The 23,557-nt window shown below is 42.2% G+C and overlaps 1 protein-coding gene across 3 annotated transcripts in view; it reads left to right on the forward strand.

Annotated features, from left to right (window-relative positions):
- Positions 1-23,557, forward strand: part of LOC140210129 (complement component receptor 1-like protein) — a 62,023-nt gene that overhangs the window by 33,655 nt on the left and 4,811 nt on the right. The window contains exons 13-19 of one of the 3 annotated variants that reach the window (XM_072278991.1): positions 1,341-1,434; positions 3,549-3,622; positions 6,008-6,190; positions 8,200-8,385; positions 13,685-13,717; positions 18,781-18,856; positions 22,818-22,931. In XM_072278991.1, the coding sequence (XP_072135092.1) occupies positions 1,341-1,434; positions 3,549-3,622; positions 6,008-6,190; positions 8,200-8,385; positions 13,685-13,717; positions 18,781-18,856; positions 22,818-22,908 (737 nt within the window). In that variant the 3' untranslated portion in view covers positions 22,909-22,931. The remainder of the gene's footprint in view (positions 1-1,340; positions 1,435-3,548; positions 3,623-6,007; positions 6,191-8,199; positions 8,386-13,684; positions 13,718-18,780; positions 18,857-22,817; positions 22,932-23,557) is intronic. The other 2 variants (XM_072278990.1, XM_072278992.1) reach the window with 2 other exon arrangements.

A 23,557-nucleotide genomic window follows, 5' to 3' on the forward strand; every position in this document is an offset into this window, starting at 1 on the left:
CTAATCTGAGCTTCAGTTCTCAGTGAGAAAAAGCAATCTGAAATTTTGGAAGAGCTCATTTTATTAACAATAATGTCAAGATTAAAGAGGGGTAAAATGCCACTGTAATTTCTTGAGTTTAATGTCTTGAAACCACTTCAAGAAGGGTCGATAGCTATAGTTTATAGATGGTTATTGAATTTACAAATGATTTCTAATGATAAAATTAAACGAGCTTGGGAATTGGAATTTCAAGAGTCATTTTCAGATAATCAATGGAGTAAAATTTTTCATTTCGTTAATAACTCATCTATTTGTGCTCGCCATTCCTTGATACAGTTCAAGGTAGTGCATTGGGCCCATATGTCAAAGGATAAACTAGCACATATTTTTTCCAACATCAATCCTGTGTAATATTGAGGTGGCCACTTTAACTCATATGTTTTGGTCTTGCATAAAGCTAGATAATTTTTGGAGAGATGTTTTTAAAACGCTATCAAAAGTCTTGGATCTGGACCCACAACCTAATTTACTTACGGCAATCTTTGGGATTATCCCATCGGAAGCAGGAAATATTCCTGTTTCCGCTCAACATATGATAGCTTTTCAACTTTATTTGCTAGGGTAGCCATTTTACTGAAGTGAAAGGATTCTAATCCACCTACGGTCTTTTATTGGCTTTCCTCCGTTATGTCCTGTTTAAGTTTAGAGAAAATAAGAAGTCGGACATTTGATACATCCTTTAAATTTGGGCAAATCTGGCGACCTTTTATTCAATATTTTCATTTGATTTGATTTATTACTCTTCCAACTATTTATTTTCGAAATTCTAGATTTGGTCAGAAAGTCTTTTCTTTTTTTTTTGGTCGTATCCTCAGAATGGACTGCCCAGTCCCTTTTTGTTCCCCTTTTTTTCCTCCTTTTTTCATATAGTGTAGTGGGGTTTCTTTTTCTTTTCTTTTTAAAATTTAAAGTTTTTTGTTCTCTCTTTATGAACTGATAAGAGGAGAATTAGCTGTCTTTTTTATTATATACTACGTATTAGCTTAATACTATGTATGATTTTGATAATGTTTATTTCACTTTTTATATTGTTATTGATATATATATTTGAGATAATTCTCCTCTTCTTTGTAAATATACTCTTTATAAATCAATAAAAAGATTAATAAATAAAGAAAGAAAGAAATGTGTTGAATAAATTACCTTGCTCACACAGAACTTTGAAATTAAATAATATTTAGAACGATTTGGAAGAAGTGTGCATTAGTTTAGTGTCTCTCTTACATTTCATTGAATTGTATTGGAAAGGCATGTCAACATTTTGTAACATCCTGGCTTTTCTCCCCTTTTTTGTTCAGCAAAGAACTGTGGAAGTCCAGGGGAAATTATGAATGGGTATTACAAGGGTGACAATACTTTTGGAAGTAAGATCACATTTTATTGTAATGATGGGTGAGTATTCACATACTTGATTGAAAGAAAAGAGTTGAGTTAATATTTCAATTTACACATTATTGCAATACATTAGATTAGATTAGATTATGAGAACATGCAGTCCTCTTTTATTTATTGTCATTTAGTAATGCTTGCATTAAGAAATGATGCAATATTCCTCTGGGTGATATCGTAGAAACACAGGACAGACCAAGACTGAAAAACTAACAAAAACCACATAATTATAACATATAGTTACAACAGTGCAACAATGCCATAACTTGATGAAGAGCAGGCCATAGCACAGTAAAAAAGTTCAAAGTCTCTCGAAAGTCCCACATCTCACGCAGACGGGAGAAGGAAGAGAACTCTCCCTGCCATGCCCAACCACAGTCCGAAAACTTGGAGCTCCAATCAGCCCTCCGACACCGAGTACCGAGCACCATCTCTGCCGAATGCTTCGACCGCAGCCTCAGTCGCCAGCAGCAGGCAAAGCTGGGGATTTTGCTGCCTTCCCTCCGGAGATTCTCGATCACATAGTAGCAGCGGCAGCGAACCGGGCATTTCAGAAATTTCTCCAGGTGTTCCTCTGTGCCTTCTCACGCCTGTCTCCATCAAATCAGAATTGTCCACAGCCCCTATTTAACAAATACGATATCATTTCACCGGAGAGCTGCGTGCACTGCGTCGCACCGTCATCTTCTTCTCCCGTCAATAGTGTTCCATATCAGCATCAGAACAGGAGGTGGTGACAAAACTGAGAAGCTGGTTTTATGGGATTATTATGTGTTGATGTCTTTTTTTTGTGGGGGGTGGAATGGAGGTGTTGTTGCACCTATTATGACATTAGTAATCGGAAGGAGTGTGTAAGGGTGGTACACTAACAGCAGGTACATGGATAGAGCAGGGGTTCCCCATCTGCGGTTCATGGACCCCTCGGTTTATGGTAGCAGTCCATAGCATAAAAAAAGGTTGTAAAGCCTTGGTTTAGTGTGATATGGGCCAGACACATGAGCTTAGATTGGCACCTTGACCAGCATGGACCAGTTAGGCCAAGGAGCCTGCATTCTAGATTCAAGATCATTTAATGTCATTTCCAGTATACAGGTGTAAAGGAGAACAAAATAGTTGTTACTCAAAGGCAATTTCTCAAAGACAAGTGGAGAAAAGCAATAAAAGCTGATCTTCCCAGAGTTAATAATATCCTATAACTGGGAACTTGTGGTTGTCATATTACTTTAAAACATCGGAAACCTGGGTTCAATTCTCACTGCTGTCTGTAAGGAGTTTGTACATTCTCCCCAGGACTGCATGGATTTCCTCCTGATGCTCTGATTTCCTTCCGTGTTGCAATGACATACGGGTTAGTAGGTTGATTGGACAGATGGTTGTAATTGAGCAGCCAGGGATCACTGCTGTGCTGTGTCTTTAAATAAAATTAATAAATAAATGACATTCACCGCTTTAGTGCTGGTGAGCGCCTCGGTGTGAGTGTCTCCACTTGCACTATGTGACATTTGTCCATCTTGGCCACTCAGCTGTTGTAAGTATCATGGATTTGTTGCCATGATTCAGACAAATTTTACACCTGCTTGTGGACGTTAGTGCCTTAGAAGTTAATCTGAATCAGGATCACAAGATTCTGCAGATGCTGAAATTCCTGAGCAACACATACAGAATGGTGGAGGAACTCAGCAGGTCAAGCAGCATCTATTAAGGGATAAAGAGTCAACTCTTTAGACCAAGACCTTTCATCAGATCTAATGAAGGGCTTGTGTCTCCTCATAGATGCTGGCTGACCTGAGCTGCGCCAGCGTCTTCTATGTTAATCGGAATTTGTTCTGTTACATATTCTCTTAAAATATGAACTTAAAGTTAGCATTTAATTCAATCCAATATTTTTTCCACGATAGGAAAAATATTGATACTGATCTTGGATAGCAGTGTTGCAGATCACTCATTTAATGTTTTTGCATCTAGCAATATAGCTACACATCTTCCTCTTTTCTTATAAAGTCCTGTACTGATTAAATTCAAATTGATGGAATATCATTGCTCAGTCCCTTCCTGATAACTTTGCTCTCATTTTAAGCTTCTCTGAGATGATTTTTTAAATTTTGTCGCCTCTTTAGATATACTCTGGTGGGTCGAAATTACCGGTTTTGTGAAGCTGATGGATGGGGTGGCCAGGTACCTATATGTGAAGGTGAGCTGAGATTCAGAAACAGGTTTAATATCAGTGGTATATGACATGAAATACGTTTTTCAGCAGCAGTAAATTGCATACTTGGTAAAAAAAAAAAAAGATTAATTACAACACGAACTATATATGTATGTTTGTATAAAGATAACTACATTAAGTAAGTAAAGATAACTACATTAAGTAAGTAGTGTAAAAAGAAATAAAAGTGAGGTAGTGTACATGGCTTCGTTGTCCATTCAGAAATCCAATGGTGGTGGAGATGATGGGCTGAGAGTACAGCATCATACCTTCAGTATCATCCACACCTCTTTTCGGCCTGTAAGCAAACTGGAGAGGGTCAGTCAGCCCACTTATCCCCACCTGTACCTGTGGTAGGAGGAGCCTTTCAAAGGTCTTCATTCCCAGTGATGCTAGAGCTACAGGACAATAGTCATTATTGACGGTGGGATTGCTCCTTTTGGGAATTGGGCATATGATGGAGGTTTTCCGAATGGTTGGTATGGGATGTTCAGACAGAACGCGGTTGAGAGATGACAGAGAACCTCTGACAGCTGTGTTCAGCAGAGTTTCAATAGCCATCCAATGACGTTGTTTATACCTGGTGCTTCACTAGGGTTTGTTCTCCTGAGTCCTCTCTCAGATGAATCTCTATATTGGTGCTGCCTAGTGCACCTGATAGAAGAAATGTTGTGGGCTTATCCATCCCCAGTGTGAAATTGTACTGATCAAACCTGCAGTAAAAGCTGTTCAGTCCTTCTGCAAATTCTAACATTCTTCACAACTTGGGTAAGATGGAGGCGGGTGATTACGGAGGCCGGCCAGTGTTTTGACACCTTTCCAGGCATCTCTAGCTTTGCCCTCTTCAAGAGCTTTTCCACTTTTTCTTTATAGATTTATTTGGCTTGTTTTATTTCTTTGTTTAGTAAGTTTAGCCTCAGTTCTGTTACCAGGGGTAAAGGTTATTTTCTTCAGGTTAAGTGTGTTTTTCAGATTCTTTGTGATCCAAGGTTTTTTATTGAGAAATACCTTGACAGTTCTTTTGGGTATGAATCAGTTTCATACTAAAATTCCTCCTTGCCATTGTGCAAGTCTGGTCATAATCATAGTCATACTTTATTGCTCCCGGGGGAAATTGGTTAATCAGCAGCTACAGGAAACGTTTGGTGGAGATTATTGCTGCTCATGGAGGTTCTACCAGTTATTCAATACAAGGGTTCATGTACTTTTTCCAGCCTAGACTGAATGATTAAACAATATGTTCAATAAAGACATGAAAATTAGAATTGTTTGTGTGTTATTAGTTGAGGCAGATTATTTTGTCTCTTATTATAACTTAGATGAAGATCAGACCACGTTTTATGAATAATTAATGCAAAAAAAACAGGGAATTGCAAAGGGTTCACAAACTTTTTCTTGCATCTGTATGTCTTTGGACTGTGGGAGGAAACTGTAACATCCAGAGGAAACCCACTCAGTCACTGGTAACCAAAGCTAAATACTCTACAGGTACCTGATGGGCCAGGAACAGGATTCTCAAGTTATGAAGCAGCACTACAACAGACAGCGTTTTTAAAGACTTCTTCAAGTGTCATCTGTCTCATTAACATAGGTTTATGTCTGAGCAACTCTCTCTTTAACTGAGTAAACTGCCATAATCTCTTTCTCACTGATAAATGCACGTTGTTCTTTCTGTTTCTTTAAATCATATACAGTGGTAGTTCCGACACTATATTCTTCAGTAAGATGCCGCACAGACACACCACGATCAAGCTTCTGCAATAACTCCACTTTCTACGTTATTGATAATGATAGATGCTTCCTTCTCTTTTTCTCATTGTTACCCATAGGATAGCTCTTTTTGACTTTTTCACAGTGAAATTAAACACGAAGTCAACAGTGAACACAAAATACCAGCAAACAGCAAATGCATGTGTAACCACTACGAGCGCTGAGCCACAACTGAGGTCTGCGACGTCTGCAAGTGCTGCCACGTCACACCTGAGTGACGTCAGCTGTTGGCGCGCCAAACAAGCCTTGTTACGACACGCTCAACACTTCACGAAAAGAATTTCGGTTTTCGGAGCTTTTTAGATCAGGGATTGTGGACCTGTATTATATTAACCATTGTGCTGCTGTGTATGTGTCTGTACCCCTGGGGATCAGTTGGTCTAAGTTCAGAGTGGGTGCCTAGATTGTGAAAGGTGGATACATGGTCATGGGGGTTTGAATATGTATTGAAGAGGATGAGATTTGTCTGTATTCTGAAGTGCTACATTGCGATAAAGTGCTGTTGAGCTTTTACTGAGCCGGTTTGATTTTTAACCATGAAGTTAAAGGTGTGTTGTGATGGTCTGCTCTGGGCATTAACTAAAGTGCATCTCTTGCCAGCTGTTAAATGTCCTGACATTCTGACCATTGAGAATGGAAGAATATCAAGCCCTTCTGCAGAGTCATGGGAATACGGAATGGTGGCCGAAGTTTCATGCCTTGGCGACTACTCATTGATTGGTGAACGTAAGCTTACCTGTAAAAGTGATGGAAGTTGGAATCATCCCTTTCCAAAGTGCAAAGGTACTGAACTAAAAATGAAACCTGTTTTAATTACCATTTTAAACATATTTAGTGTTTTAGTTTTCTATTTCTGCATGCGGTCAGTTCTGCTTCCTTAATGGAAATATACAATGATTTTCCAAAGGGTGAAACGCTTCTAGCAGTATGTTCTTCTTTTGGCTTGTTTAAACAAATCCCCTAAAACAAACTACTGTTAATATTGTCATAGTAAATCAGAGAACAGTCTAAACATGAGAGATTCTGCAGATGCTGGAAATCCAGAGTAATGCACTCAAAATGTTAGATTAGGTCACCACATGCCTAAAAGAAGAGAGACCAGCTCATTCAACTTTTCAACAATGTGAGAGCCCTGTTTATTTTTAAAAATATGGCAACTAGAACTGGACATTGTTTGAAGTGTGAGCCAACCAGATTTGCCCTCACTAGGAGGGTTTTTCCACTGGTGGTTTGCTGGTCATTACAAGTTGCTTCACTTTCCAGTGTGCCCTTATTATGAAGGGTTTCCCACTCACCTGGAGTCTGATCTGTCTCCCAGGTTGGATGTGTTACTGTTTCATGTAGTTCTGACTAGTTTAATATCCACTTCCCCATCAGAAGTAGGATCTGCGGTTGCTAGGAATCTGAAATCAAACTAGAAAATGTTCAACACACCCTGGGAAGGGTGACAGTTTTCAGGGTTATAATAGATAGAATGGGTATAGAGTGGGTGTTTCTTTTAATGGGGGAGTATAGGTTCAATGGCACAGCTACAGAATAGAAAGTCATCCCTTTAGAATAGAGGTGAGGAGGAATTTCCTTTGTAGTGATGTATTTATTGTATTCGTTGCCACAGGTGGCAGTAAAGGCCAAGTCACTGAGTGTATTGAAAGCAGAGATTGATGGATTGATTAGTAAAGGCATCACAGGTAATGGGGAGTAGGCAGGAGAACGGAGTTGAGAGAGATAATAAATCAGCCAGGAATGCTGGAGCAGACTCGGCCTATTTCTGCTCCTATATCATATGGTCTTATATTTGTAACATTCCGTTATATTGGCTCGTGTATGTCTAGGGGAAATCCTGCCCAACACCTGCCTCCACACTCCCCACAGGGTCAGTTGCAGCCCGAATTAATCACAAACATCAATCACCAGCCAGCACACCTAGTAAATTTTAACAAATACACTTCATAGAAATTACTAATTCTATGACATTAATATGCAGTTGATACAGAGAGGAAAGTAATGAAAAAAAAGGCGCCACACTTATCAAAGTCCAAGTTCTTCGCGCGCTACAGTTGGAGCTCAATTCGACTTCAGACGCCCACCTGGATCCTATCGACTCACGGCTCGGGGCCACCTGGAGTGATCGACCGGAGCCTCTCCACACGTCCGCGGTCCTCCTCATCTCTCCTCCGACTCCCCGCCAAAACCCAGTCCACAGTCATATCATACAGTATGGTATCCGAAAACAAAATGATACATAACCACCCATTGGCTAATAGAAGGCTGTTATCTACTTTAAAGTAAAACAAACTGCTAGCGCAAACTCTCTTCAGCGTTTAACACAACAAAGCCACATTCCCCAGATTAACATAACAAAGTTGCCACTTTAACTCTAACACAAAAAGAAAGACCCCGTATATATTAGTGGCGAAAGGTAAGCATCTAGTTGTCAGGGCAATGCACTGAGTAGTTTCGGCGAAGATTGAACAGGATAGAAGCAGGTTAGGTTTTTGGGAAAGGGCAGCATTTCCGTGAATGTGGAGGGGTGGCATTTCCTCTCAGCAGCCCTGAGGACTCTCAGTGAGGTCCAGCAGCAGAGCACAAAGTTACAGTGGGCATTCTGATTGAACGGTCTGCATCCGCACAAGATGCTGCTTCGTGATCTGTTTTAGTTTAGCCAAGTGTTTTTGTGCCTTTAAGTACTTTGAATTTAAGATTAAAACTTTCTTGTTCCTATTTTATTCATGTTGTAAATGCTTTATAATGCATATGGATGCCTAACAGCAAGAAGTTCTTTATTTTACCAGATGTTAAATGTCCGCTTCCGGATTTTCCTGGCAATGTTATCGTGGCATCGCCATACAAATCTACTTATAAATATCAGGATCAAATTATTTTCCAGTGTAAAGAAGGTTATGAGATGTACAGCAATTCTATCATTGTATGTGGAGAGGACAGCAATTTTTCATCCTCACCACCCACCTGCACACCACGTAAGTAAACATTTCCAGAAATAGTGGGTAAAATTGGATCAAAATTGAGAGGCCCGAATATAGACCTCTGCTATACAGCAGTCAAGGATGCCTACCGTTCCATCCCACGACCTCACTTCGGAAAATCGGACCATCAGGCCGTACTCCTCCTCCCAGCTTATAAACAGAAACTGAAGCGGGAGGTCACGGTGGCAAAAGTGGTGTCATGTTGGACGGAGGAAACGGATGAGGTCCTCCGTGACTGCTTTGAATTGGTGGACTGGTTAGGATTCAAGAACTCGGCAGCTAACCTCGATGAGTATACCTCAGCTGTCACGGACTTTATCTAGAAATGCACAGAGGACTGAGTGTCTTGCAAGACGATCCGGGTATTCCCTAACCGGAAACCTTGGATGAATTATGAGGTCCAGTCCCTTTTGAAAGCTAGAGCTGCGGCTTTTAGGTCTGGGGATACCAGTCACTACACGGAATCCAGGTGTGAACTCCAGAAAGCCATTAAGGGCACCAAGAGGCAATATCAAGCCAAGTTGGAAGCCCAGGCTAACCAGAGGGATGCCGGTAGACTATGGCAGGGTCTAAATGAGATCACTGGGCGCAAAGGAAAGGCTGGGAATATCAATAACTGTGGTGCTTCTCTTCCTGACGAACTTAACGTATTCTAAGCAAGATTCGAACAGAAGAGCAGCGTCCCGCTCCCTCCAGATGAACCGGACCTGGTGGCATCGAGATTCATCGTCACTGAGGAGGACGTTAGAAGGGCCTTCCTGAAGATAAATCCAAGGAAGGCGACGGGCCCAGATGGCGTCCCGGGACGGGTTCTCCGGGCCTGTGCAAGTGAGCTAGCTGGAGTGTTTGCTGACATCTTCATTTGCTCTTTGCTTTAGTCTAAGATCCCCTTGTGTTTTAAGAAGGCAACGATAATCCCAGTGCCGAAGAAGAGCAAGGTGGCATGCCTGAATGACTATCAACCTTTGGTTCTGACATCAATTGCTATGAAGTGCTTCGATCGATTCGTTATGGCACACATCAACTATAGCCTACCGGTCAACCTCGATGCTTTGCATTTCGCCTACCAGAGCAACAGATCAACAGCAGGTGCCATCTCTCTGGCCCTACGTTCCTCCTTAGAACACCTGGAGAATAAAGACACGTATGCAAGGCTCCTTTTCATTGACTGCCTCTCTGCCTTTAATACCATCATTCTTAAGCTCTGGAACCTGGGCCTTAGCACTCAGATCTGCAGCTGGATCTTCAGCTTCCTCACAGACAGGACCCAGGCTGTAAAAACAGGGGAGAAGCTCTCCTCTACAATCACTCTGAGCACCGGTGCCCCACAAGACTGTGTACTCAGCCCCCTGCTCTACTCACTGTACATCCATGATTGTGTAGCCAAGTTTCCACCGAACTCAATATATAAGTTTGCTAATGACACCACAATTGTAGGCCGCATCTCGGGTAATAATGAGTTTGAGTACAGAGAGGAAATTAAGAACCTGGTGGCATGGTGTGAAGACAATAACCTATCCCTCAATGTCAGCAAGACGAAGGAATTGGTTGTTGACTTCAGAAGGAGTAGCGGACCGCAGGACCCCATTTACATCAGTGGTGCGCAAGTGGAACTGGTCAAAAGCTTTAAGTTCCTCGGTGTCAATTTCACAAATGACTTGACTTGGTCCAGCCAAACAGAGTTCTCTGCCAAGAAGGCCCACCAGCACCTTTACTTCCTGAGAAAACTAAAGAAATTTGGCCTGTCCCCTAAAACCCTCACTAATTTTTATAGATGCACTGTAGAAAGCATTCTTCTAGAGTGCATCACAACCTGGTAGGGAAGTTGTCCTGTCCAAGACCAGAAGAAGCTGCAGAAGATCATGAACACAGCCCAGCACATCACACAAACCAATCTTCCGTCCTTTGACTCACTTTACACCGCACGCTATCGAAGCAGTGCTGCCAGGATAATCAAGGACATGACCCACCCAGCCAACAGACTTTTCGTCCCTCTTCCCTTCGGGAGAAGGCTCAGGAACTTGAAGACTCATACGGCCAGATTTGGGAACAGCTTCTTTCCAACTGTGATAAGACTGCTGAACTGATCCTGACCCAGATCTGGGCCGTACCCTCCAAATATCCAGACCTGCCTCTCGATTTTTTTGCACTACCTTACTTTCCCTTTTCTATTTTCTATTTATGATTTATAATTTAAATTTTTAATATGTACTATCGATTTGTACTCCAGGGAGCGCGAAGCACAGAATCAAATATCACTGTGATGATTGTACACTCTAGTGTCAATTGTTTGGCGACAATAAAGTAAAGTAAAGATGGAAGTTAAAGCTAGAGTGGAAGTGAAATTGTCGTCTATAGTTAGTGGGGGGAGCAGACGTGAGGAACTGCAGGTTCATTCCTGTTCCTACTATAGTGTCCTGGCTATAAAGAGCTATTGATAGGTGAGTGGCCAAAGATCTGATCAATGGAATGAGTTATGTTTTTATGTTTACTTTCAAATAAAATATGATTCATTTGGATTTGGAGAGTGAATGAAAGTTACCAACTTGATTTGAGTTTTTTAACAAGGTGATGAGAGAGATTGATGAGGGTGGGGCAGTGGATGTTGTTTGCGTGGATTTTAGTAAGGTGTTTGACGAAGTCTTTCATTGGAGCTAATCCAGAATATTAAGACGCATGGGATTTGCGGTGAACTAGCTGTTAGAATTCAGAACTGGCTGTATGTAAAAGACAGGGTAGTGGCTGAAGGGACTTATTGAGCTGGGGGTCTGTAATTAAAGGAGCTCTGCAGGAATCTCGGCTGTTTGTGATGTGTAGAAATGACCTGGATGAAAATGTAAATGGGAGGTTTGGTAAATTTACGGCTGGTACCAAATTTGGAGTTCTGGATAGTGCAGAAGGCTGTGATAGACTGATGTAGACTAGTCGCAGATATAGGCTGTGAAATGGCAGATGGAGTTTAACCCAGATAAATGTGAGGTATTGCACCTTGGTAGGGCAAATGCAAGCAGGCAGTACACTGTTAAGGGCAAGATCCTTATCAGTGTTGCTGAGCAGAGAGATCTTGGGATCCAAGTTCATAGCTCCTTGAAAGTGGCTACGCAGTCGATAAGGTGGTTTAGAAGGTTTCGGGAATGCTTCCTTTCATTAGTTGAGGCATTGAGTTCAAAAATCAGGAGATTAAGTTGTAATTGTATAAAACTCTGGTAGGCCATATCCGGAGTGTTGCGTACAGGACTGGTTGCCCTACTGTAGAAAGTATGTTGAGGCTTTGATGAGGCTTCAGAAGAGGTTCACCAGGGTGCAGTCTGGTTTTGAGGGCATATGCTATCACGAGAGTCTGGATAAACTTGTGTTGTTTTCTCTGGAGTGGCAGAGGCTGAGGGAATATTTGATCATGAGAGACATAGAGTGGACAGAGAGCATCTCTTTCCAGGATTGAAATGTCTAATACCAGAGGGCATGCATTGAAGATGAGATGGGGTAGGTTCAAAGGGGATGTGAGGGGTAAGTTTTTTACTCAGAGAATGGTGGATGCCTGGAATGTGCTGCCTGGGTAAGGTGGTGAGGCAAACACATTTGTGGCTTTTAACAGATGTTTAGATAGGCACATGGATGTAAGGAAGATGGAGGGATATGGACATGATGCAGGTAGAAAGGATTAGTGTTCAGGGGTTTTTGATTTGCTTTTTAGCTGGTTCAGCACAACATTTTGGGCTGAATGGCCTGTCCCTGTGCTGTACTGTTCTATGTTCTATATTTTGAGTGTTTCTTCTGATGTGTCCAATAACTCTGAAACTCTTAAATAATTGTGATGTAATAAGGATATAGCAAGCAGGATAGACAAAAGAGAATTGGTGGATGTTGTGTGCTTGGATTTTCAGAAGGCCTTTGACAAGGTGCCACGTATGAGGCTATTGATAAGAGTATGGTATCACAGGAAAGATACTAGAATGGATAGAGCATTGGCTGATTGGCGAGAAGTAGAGTGGGAATGAAGGGTACCTTTTCTGATGGGCTGTTGGTGACTAGTGGTGTTCCACAGAGGTCAGTGTTGGGACCACTTCTTTTTACATTTTATGTCAATGATTTGGATTACAGAATTGATGGCTTTTCGGCCAAGTTTGCTTACAATAAGAAGATAGGTGGAGGCAGGTAGTACTGAGGAAGCTGGAGGCTGCAGAAGGACTTCGACAAATTAGGAGAATGGCATAGAAGTGGCAGATGGAATACTGTGTCAGGAAATGTATGGTTATGCACTTTGATAGTAGGAACAAAAGTGTAGTCTATTTTCTAAGCAGACAGAAAATTCAAAAATCTGTAAAGGACAAGGGACTTGGGAGTCCTTGAGCATAATTCGCTAAAGGTTACCTTGCAGGTTGAGTTGGTGGTGAGGACTGCAAAAGCAATGGTAGCATTCATTTCAAGGGGACTAGAATATCAAGGAATTAATGCTGAGGCTTTATAAGGCAGTGGTGAGGCCTCACTTGGATTATGACAGCAATTTTGAGCTCCTTATCTAAATAAGGATGTGCTGACATTGGAGAGTGGATGTGGAGGGGATGTTTCCCAAAGTGGGAGAGTTTAGGGCAGAGGGCACTGACTGAGAGGCACGTCCATTTAGAACAGACATGAGCAGGAATTTCTTTAGCCAGTGGGTGTTGAATCCATTCAATTTGTTGCCATGTGTGGCAGTGCGGGTCAGGTGATTGGGTGTGTTTATAGTGGTGGTTGATAGAAGTGGCAGATGGAATTCAGTTTCTGAAAGTATAAGGTCATGCACTTTGCTTGAAGGAATAAAAGTGTAGACTATTTTCTCAACAGGGAGAAAATTCAAAAATCCAAGGTGCAAAGGGATTTGTACAGGATTTCCTCGAAGTAAACTTGCCGGTTGAGTTGGTGGTAAGGAGGGCAAATGCAATGTTAGCATTCATTTTGAATGGACTAGAATATAAAAACAAAGCTGTGATGCTGTGGCAAAAAGAGACAAAAGAACGTCAGAAAGGAATGTAGGAGATGTAAAATGCAGGGCAGCAGGACATTCTCTGCAGGCCTGTCTGGACATGGTCTCTGCGCCTTGTGTCTACATGTCAGGGTGACTGGGTTTCTGCGCATCTCCCCTCTATTCTGACAAAGTGTCATAGACCTGAAATGTCAGCTGTAATCCTCTTCCCACAGAGGCTGCATTTTTTGTTTTTATTTTAGATTTCTAGCTTCTGCAGTTTTTTGTATTTTTCATTTTCCTCTGTTGTTTGACTGCTATTATGTTAACTTCAGTATTCTTCCTTTGCAGCTTCAAAAAGCTCTTTTCCATATTCAACATTTGGTAAGTCAAAAAATTGGATAATTCATGCTTTTATCTTGTGTATACTTTTATTGACAGCAATAAACATGCACAAATATTTACAGAAAATTATGACAGTTGAAATCCTTTACGAGCATAAATGAGAGTTTTTTTGTGAAGAGTACAACTCTGGTAATTGAGCGACACACACAAAATGCTGGGGGAGCTCAGCAGGTCAGGCAGCATTAATGGAGAGGAGTAAGCAGTTGACACTTGTAGCCAAGACACTTCATCAGGACTGGAAAGGAATGGGGAAGATATCAGAATAAAAAGTGGGGAGGAGTGGAAGGCAGGCAAGCTAGAAGATGATAGGTAAAGCCAGGTGGGTGGGAAAGGTAAAGGGATGGAGAGGGAGGGATCTGATAGGAGTGGAGAGTGAAAGGGAATGGGAAGGGGTACCAGGGGGAGGTAATGGGCAGGTGAGAAGAAGTAAGCGGCCAATTAGGGACTGAAATGGGAGTGGTAAATGAGAGTATTTTTGGATCGAGGGCTCCAATGATAAATGAGAGTATTTTATTCTGATGCGGGATCCAGTGGTAAGTTCAGTATTTATTTTCCATCCACAAATGCCCTTGAAGTCGGGTCCATTGTCTGCACACCCATGAATGCTGGGGCTGAAGATGGCCTGTCATGTCAGATGCAGAGGGTGGTGACGAACAAGGTGTCATTCACTGTTGCTTGCTGTGTTCTGTGTTCGTCTGCTGAGCATTGTTAGTGTGCTCTGTTGAGGTCAAAATGTATGGCACCATGAAGGAGGTCCGGTGATAATATTTCCTGGTTAGGATGCTGCGGGTGTAGGAGGGGAACTCGCAAAACCACTGCCTTTGTCCTGCTGAGTGGTAGAGGTGGTGAGTTTGGAGTTGCTGTCTAATATCCCAGGTGAGAAATTGCCAGACATTTTGCACTACGCACTGCAGTCATGTGGCGATGGTGGGGGAAATGGATTGTAGGATGTGCAAGGCTCTGCCAGTCAAGTGGGCTGCTTAACATGGAGAATAGAACTGTACATCTCAGAAACAGGGTCTTCTGCCTACCATGACTGCCAGTCACGAGGGAATCTAATCTAATCCCATCTAATGTGTTTACTCTCTATCCCACTATCATTGGCCCATTCATGTGCCTAAATTCCTCTCAAACGTTGCTGTTGTATTGGCTTCTGCTACCACCCCGGCAACAATCCCAAGCACCTGCCATCCTTGTTGTATTTTAAAAAACTTTTAAACTTGCACCACTCGTCCTAAACCAAGCCCTCTAGTATTTGACGTTTCCATTATTGAACAGGTCTTCAGTCTCCAGGCTTCAGCCATCAGTATTGCCCCCTAGACCAACTGACGACAGGACCCCAAATTCCAGGCCCGAACTGCGGCCTGGTCAGTTGACCAACCCTTGTTCCTCCTCATGCCTTCTGCTCACATAGGCATCAAATCCCAGTGATCTGAGACAGCCCAACATCCACAGACATCCTTTGTCATCTTTCATGTTGCTGGACTCTGAATGTCCTTCATCGCATGTGCACATCACTGGTCTCCAAACGTAGAGAGGAGGCCTGACATCTGAATTCTTCACATTCCTGTCCTAAAACTTAATTTGACTTCTAACTCCCCCACATCATGGACTCTAAACTCTAACCTGACCCCTAACTCGCCTCTCTGTCCCCAAACCCATCCTTAGGAATTTCAAACCATCGCTACTCCAGAGAGAGCAGTCCAAGTGTGTGCAATCTCTTGTGGCTAATACTCTGTAATCCAGGATAACCTCTTCACCTCCAAGGGCTCCACATCCATGCTGTACTTTACAATTTACGTTCCCAGATAATATGAGGATCTCAAGAATCAGAATTGGGTTTATTATCACCGGCAAGTGATGTGAAATTTGTTAACTTAGCTGTAGTAATTCAATGCAATACATAATATAGAAGAAAAAACACAAAATAAAATAATAATATAAAATAAATGAATCAATTACAATATATATTGAATAGATTAAAAATCGTGCATAAAACAGAAATCTATATCTTTAAAAAAAAGTGAGGTAGTGTTTTCGGGTTCAATGTCCATTTAGGAATCAGATGGTGGAGGGGAAGAAGCTGTTCCTTCTAGCTTCTGTATCTCCTACCTGATGGTAACAGTGGGAAAAGGTCATGCTCTTTGTGCTAGACGTGCTTATTGACGGACACTGCCTTTCTGACAAACCACTCCCTAAAGGTGTTCTGGGTACATTGTAGGCTAGTACCCAAGATGGAGCTGACTAGATTTACAACCCTCTGCAGCTTCTTTCGGTCCCGTGCAGTAGCCCCCTCCCCCTACCAGACAGTGATGCAGCCTGTCAGAATGCTCTCCACGGTGCATCTGTAGAACTTTTTGAGTGTATTTGTTGATGTACCAAATCTCTTCACACTCCCAATGAAGTATAGTTGCTGTCTTGCCTTCTCTATAACTGCATCGATATGTTGGGACCAGCTTAGATCCTCAGAGATCTTGACACCGAGGAACTTGAAACTGCTCACTCTTCACTTCTGATCCCTCTATGAGGATTGGTATGTGTTCCTTCATCTTACCCTTCCGGAAGTCCGCAATCAGCTTTTTCAATTTACTGACGGTGAGTGTCAGGTTGTTGTTGCGGCACCACTCCACTATTTGGCATATCTCACTCCTGTACGCCCTCTTGTCACCACCTGAGATTCTCCCAACAGTCAATGTATCATCAGCAAATTTATAGATGGCATTTGAGCTATGCCTAGCCACACAGCCACGTGTATATAGAGAGTAGGGCAGTGGGCTAATCACACATCCCTGAGGTGCGCCAGTGTTGGTCGTCAGTGAGGAGGAGATTTTATCCCCAATCCACATAGATTGTGGTCTTCGGGTTAGGAAGTCGAGGATTCAGTTGCGGAGGGAGGTACAAAGGCCCAGGTTCTGTAACTTTTCAATCAGGATTATGGAAATGATGGTATTAAATGCTGAGCAATAGTCGATGAACAGCATCCTGACATAGGTGTTTGCATTGTCCAGGTGGTCTAAAGCCATGTGAGTAGCCATTCAGATTGCATATGCCATTGACCTGTTGTGGCGATAGGTAAACTGCAATGGGTCCAAGTCCTTGCTGAGTCAGGAGTTCAGTCTAGTCATGATCAGTTTCTCAAAGCATTTCATCACTGTAGATGTGAGTGCTACTGGGCGATAGTCACTAAGGCAGCTCACATTATTTTTCTTAGGCACTGGTATAATTGTCGCCTTTTTGAAGCAAGTGGGAACTTCTGCCCTTAGCAGTGAGAGGTTGAAAATGTCCTTGAATACTCCCGCCAGTTGGTTGGCACAGGTTTTCGGAGCCTTACCAGGTACTCCATCGGGATCTTCCGTCAAGTTCATAGCTCTCTGAGAGTGGCTGTGTAGGTTGTTAGGATAGTGAAGAAGGGACATGACATGCTGGCCTTTATTAGTCGAGGCATTGAGGTCAAAAGTCAGGAAGTTATGTTGCAGCTTTAGAAAACTCCAGTTAGGCCGCCTCTGGTGTAATGCATACATTTATTGACACCCGATTATACAAACGTTTGTAGGAAGGATATCGAGGTTTGAGAGGGGGCATAAGAGATTTACCAGGATGCTGCCTGGATTAGAGGGTTTGAGCTGAAGTGAGAGGTTGGACAAACTTGGGCTGTTTTATTTGAGGTGGTGGAGGTTGAGGGGGAGATCTGATAGAGGTTTACAAGGTTATGAGAGGTATAGATAGAGTAGACAGTCATTATCTTTCTCCCAGGGCTGATACCAGAGGGCATGCTTTTAAGACGAGAGGGGTAAATTTTAAAGGAGATGTGAGAGCCAAGTCTTTTACACAAGTTTTTTGGTGGCTGCCTTGGGTGGTGGTAGAGGCAGAAACATTAGGGATTTAGGTAAGCACATGAATGTGAAGAAATTGTGGTATATGGTTATTGTATATGCAGAAAGGATTAGTTTGGTTAGCCATTTGATTACTAATTTTAATGGTTCAGCACAAAATTGTGGGCCAAAGGGCCTGTTCCTGTGCTGTACTGTTCTATGTTTAAAATATGACCTAAGCGTAAGTTCTAGACCGGTGAAACATGACTTGTTTTGTACTCTAATGTCTCAACAGGTGAAGGTAAGCATGCCATATGTTGCCTTTACCACCCTGTCCCCTTGTGTTGCCACTTTTGGGAGCTGTGGATTTTGAGGAGTACAACTGCAAAGTTCTATGATGTAATTGGAAGAGAGGATATGGCATTCTTGCCTTCATCAATAGGTGCATTAAGTACAAGATCTGGGATATCATGTTACAGCTAAACAGGGATGTTGGTGAGACCACACCTGGAGTATTGTGTGCAGTTCTAGTCATCCTACCGTAGGAAAGATGTGATTAACCTAGAGAAGGTGAAGGAAAGATTTGCAAGTGTGTTGCATGAACTGGAGAAGTTCATTTATAAGGAGAGACTGGATAGGCTGGGACTGTTTTCCCTGGAGAGGAAGAGGCAGAAATTTATAAAATCATGAGGCACATAGATTAGGTCTCAATTTATATTCATGGTTTATGGGAGTCTAAAACTAGGGGACATAGCTTTATGACGAGAAGAGAAAGTTTTCAAGGGGACCTGAGGGGCAACTTTTATACACAGAGGCTTGTGGGTATACAGACTGAGCTGCTAGAGGATTATACCTGACTGAGGCAGCTACAATTACCTTTGAACATGTGCATACATGAGAGATGTTTGTATTGCTATGGGCCACACTTTGGCAAATGGGATTAGCTCAGGTTGGCACTTTGTTCGGCATGGACAGGTGGGGCTGGGGACCCGTTTCTGTGCTGTATAGCTATTGCAATGAGATTCATGGACAAGGCACTTTGGCTAATGTGGTTAACGAGAGAAATTGGTGGTTCCCCTTCAAGCAAAGAGACAGGAGAGTTATGATTTGTTGTCAGACTTGGCAAAAGCTCAAATTACCTCTCACAGCTACTGAGGTGAGAGTTGAATTGTCTGTTCAAGTTTTTACTGATAATGCCAATCTAACATTGTGTTTAATCCTCTCTTATAGCTGCTATTATTGTTATTATTATTATTACAATACTCTTGGTGATGGGTATATGGAAAAGACATCACATATGTGGAATGTAAGTAGTATTTTATATTCATTATCGATTTATTTTGTAGATGCTGAATTCTATCTCATGCCCTAATTTCTCCACAATCCACTCTTTTTAATAATTCAATCCTCTGCTGAAAATTCCATTGAGAAAGGAGAATTGGATCTGGGAGTCTGAATCTGTTCTGATATTTGAAAAATCTTTGAATTGATATGATTGTCCACACGTTGTTGTGCACTCTGATCAACATAACTGGACATCTTGCACACACAATTAACTTCCTTAAGCTATGATGGGACCTTGTGTTCTCCCATCATTTGACATATTAAAGCTCAGCACCATCACCCTCCTGATTCTCTACAGGGTCAAAGTCAATCCTGACTACAATGTTCAGTGTCCTTAGTTGGTGAATTCTACAGTGGACGTGCAAGCCACTCCCCTCTCTTTGTGTTAAGCAACCCCATTTGAAAAAGGAGTAGTTTGAGAATATCTTCTGCAGGTAATGAGGCTCCTAATATTCAAATATGTACATGATGGACATGGGCATGTTTGGAGATTGAGACTCCGCAGTCCTCTTGGGTAAAGACTTTCATTTGGGTTATCTGCCACTCTCTGGGTTAAACATTTTCTCTGCTGAATGACCTCCCTTTTGAGTAGAAACTAGAGAGCCCTGGGTTACATCTAACATAGGCACAGGAACAAACCTTCCTGTCCACAATGTCCATGTTCTTTCTTTTCCTGCATGTTCATGTGCTGATCTGGAGCCTCTTGATTGCCTCCATTGTATCCACCTCGCCTCCATCCCAGGCACATATGACTATCTGGGTGGTAAAAAAAAATTGCCCCCTGCACATGTCCTTTCCCCTTGTCCCTTCTCACTTTAGAAGTATGTGCTCTAGTTTTAGAGCTGTTGACCCTGAGCGAAAGATACTGTCTTATCTTTTCTATCTATGCTTCATCTTATAACTCTCTATGGGATCTCCCCTCAAGCACGCTGCTCCAGAGAAAACAACCAAAGTTTGTCCAAACTCTCCTGATAGTACATGCCCTCTAATCCAAGCTGCATCCTGGTGAGCCTCTTCTGCACCCTCTCCAAAGCCTCGACATCCTATAATGGGGTGACTAGAACTGAATGCAATACTCCAGATGCAGTCTTATGAGTTCAATAAGGCTGCAACATAACTTCCTGATTCCATTCCTTGATTAATAAAAATAAGCATGCGGTGTGCTTTCTTCATCACTGTCAACCTGTGTCGCCACTTTCAGGGAGTTATGAACCCAATATCCCTCTACTCCTCTATAATGGCCTTGCCATTATTAAATGTAAACTCCCAAGGTGAAACACTCCTCATTTATCTGCTATTTCTCTGCCCATATCTGTAGCTGATCTATATCCCACTATATCATTTGACAGTCTTCTACACTGTCCGCACAACCAGTCTTCAAATCATTCACAAACTTACATATCTACCCATGTGTGTTTTCATCCAGCTCGTATGCAAGAACATTCATGCATACACACTTTAATTGATGGTTTTTTGCTATTATTATGTATTGCAATTTATAGTCAAAGTCAACAAATTTCACAATATATGCCGGTGATACTAATCCTGATTCTGAATGAGCCTCTCATGAGAGACCTTGTGCAAACACCTTACCAAAATCCACTTAAATAGCATCCACAATTCTACCTTCATCAATCACTTGTTATCTCCTCAAAAACCCTATCAAGTTCGTAACACCTTGTCCTAATTAGGCAATGGTTTTCCAAATTCTCACAAATCCTATTTCTAAAAGTGCTCTCCCGTAACTTCCCTACCACTAACGTGAGTCTATAGTTTCCAGGATTATAACTTTCTCGAATAATGAAGCAACATTAGCTACTTTCCAGTCTTCTGGGACCTCAGCTGTGGTTGGAGAGTACAGGAGGATATTCGTCAAGGCCCCAACAATCTCATCTCTTGCCTGTCTCACTACCCTGGGATATATCCCATCAGATGCAAGGGGTCTTATCCACCTTAATGTTCTTTAAGAGACCCAATCCATGAGCCTGATGTCAGTTGTGGGTAAATTATTGGAAAACATTCTGGGGGACAGGATATGTAAGTATATGGAAAGACAAGGCGTGATTAGGGATGGTCAACATGGCAGGAACCAGTTCTAGGTCCTCTTGTTTATCAACTATGTTAATAATTTAGATGATGTGATAAACTGAATTAACAAATTTGTGATAACGCCACAATTGCGGGTGTAGTGGACAGGAAAGAAGGTCATTAAAAGCTTGCAGCGGGATCCATGCCAGCTTGAAAACTGATCTGAAAGATGGCAGATGGCATTTAATGCGGACAAGTATGAGGTGTTGCACCTGATGAGGACAAACCAGGGCAGACATTGCACAGTGAATGGTAAGCCACTGAGCTGTGCAGTAAGACAGGGGAATCTGGAAATACAGATCCATAATCTCTTCAAGTGCTGCATAGGGCCATAAAGAGAGCTTTATGGCACATAGGGCTTTATAAATTAAAGTATTGAATGCAGAATTTGGGATGTTATGTTGAAGTTATATAAAATATTGGTGAGGCCAAATTTGGATTATTTTGTGCAGTTTCAGAAAAACAGGAAAAATATCAATAGGACTGAAGGAGTTGAGAGAAAATTTACAAGAATGTTGCTACTTACAAGAACGTTGCTGGGACTTGACATGAGTTATAGAGAAAAGTTGAATGGGTTAGTCGGACTTTATTTCCCGGAGTGTAAGAATGAGGGGAGATTTGATAGAGGCTTACAAAAGGTATGAGGAGTAGAATTAGGGTAAATGCTGAGGTTGGGTGAGACTAGAGCTAGAGGTCATAGTTTTAGGGTGAAAGGTGATTTAAGAGGAACCTGAGGGGGAAGTTCTTCACTCAAGAGTGAAGTGAGCTGCCAGTTGAAATGATGGATGCAGACTCAGTTGCAACATTGAAGAGAGGTTGGGTAGATACATGGATGAGAGAGCCATGGAGGGCTGCGGTCCAGCTGCAGATGGATGGGACTAGGCAGAAAACGGGCTGTCACGGGCTAGATGGGCCAAAGTACTGTGGTGCTCTATGACACTACCTCCTTAGTTAGCTCGAAATGCCCATTAACGGAATCAAGGAAAATAAGATCAAAGACACGGGAGCAGAATAAAGCCATTCGACCCATCTAGTCTGCTCTGCACTTGATCACGGCTGATGATCTTCCTTCTCAACCCCATTCTCTCTGTAACCTTCGATGCTCTTTTACTAATCAAGGAATTATCAGCCTCCGTTTTAAGTATTAACCAATGACTTCACCTCTGCAGGTGCCTGTGATAATGAATTCCACAGTTTCACCACTTTGGCTAAAGAAATTCCTCCATCACTGTCCTAAAGAGACAGAGATGAGGAGTCCTTGTATTCGAAGGCTGTGCCCTCTGGTCCTCGGCTCTCCCAGTATAGGAAAATGTCATTGAGGCAAATGTTCAGCAGTAATGTGTGCAAGTGACAGAGTGTTTATAGGGTTTCCTGTGAACGTGGAGCAGTGTATTTCATCCAGACGGTGGAAACCCATATTAAGGAGCACGGGAGGTGTATCTGTTTGGGTTAGCTGGAGAAATCAGTGGTAGCAGAACACTATATTCGCAATGTCTATAGGATTGATTTCAGCACAAAACTATTGTGCTACAATGGTGACTTTTGGACTGCCTGGTGAAGGAAACCAATGAAATAAAACTGGAGAACAAGAATTTTAACAAAGACAAAGGTGTTGCCCTCAGTAAGGACTGTAATTTGATTGTAAACGAGGTGGGACAGGGGAAACCTGTTTGGATGAGGACAAACCAATCGGGAGGAACAGAGGACGAGAGGAAACCCAAGAAGAGTTTATTCATCATATACGCTGGGACAACACTATATCATTTTTGGCAGAGCTTGTTTGAAAAGTTGAATGGTGGATTTCACATGTCCCTTGGTTCTTGTGTTCTTTTTAGCCTGACAAAAGACAAGAAAAGAGACCCTGAGAAAGGAGAGGCGCTTTCCAATCAGATGGAGCTCCTTGCAGCTGACGAAGCGACAAGGTAATGGACTTCAATTTTTAAAAAAAGGTATTTAGTTTTGTATCTCCAGCAGTGATTGGGGAAAAGTTTAAGCATTTAAAAGTACTGGTTCAAAGAAAGTTAGTCAGTGTAGAATTAGTAGTCTGATCATCATCATCATTATGTGGCGACTGGGCGATCGTGGTCTTTGACCATGATTGTTCTTGGCAAATTTTTTCTCGGAAGCCATTGCCGCCTTCTGGTTGGTGTATTTACAAGACAGGTGACCTCATCCATTATCAGTACTCTTCATAGATTCTCTGCCTGGTGTCACTGGATGCAGAACCAGAATTTGTGATATACACCCGCTGTTCATACAACCGTTCACCACCTCCTCCCACGGCCTCACATGACACTGATCAGGGGGCTAAGCAGGTGCTACACCTTCCCCAAGGAAGGAGCGCCTTACTTCTCCTTTGGTAAATACTGATTTCCTCCCCGCCAGCTTCCTGCCGGTCAGGAAGATGACTTAATCCAGAGGTTGAGGATAATACACTAGGACCAATGTCCCAAGACCACAGGAAACATTCTGGTGTGCTGAGGTCTTGGGTCCTTAAAGAAACAGGTGTTGTGAAAAGTGGAATATTGCCACCACTGGAAAAATTCTGAATGTTTGGATAGGCTAGTGGGTCCTC

Source organism: Mobula birostris, chromosome 14 (assembly GCF_030028105.1).
Source record: "Mobula birostris isolate sMobBir1 chromosome 14, sMobBir1.hap1, whole genome shotgun sequence".
NCBI lineage: Eukaryota > Metazoa > Chordata > Chondrichthyes > Myliobatiformes > Myliobatidae > Mobula > Mobula birostris.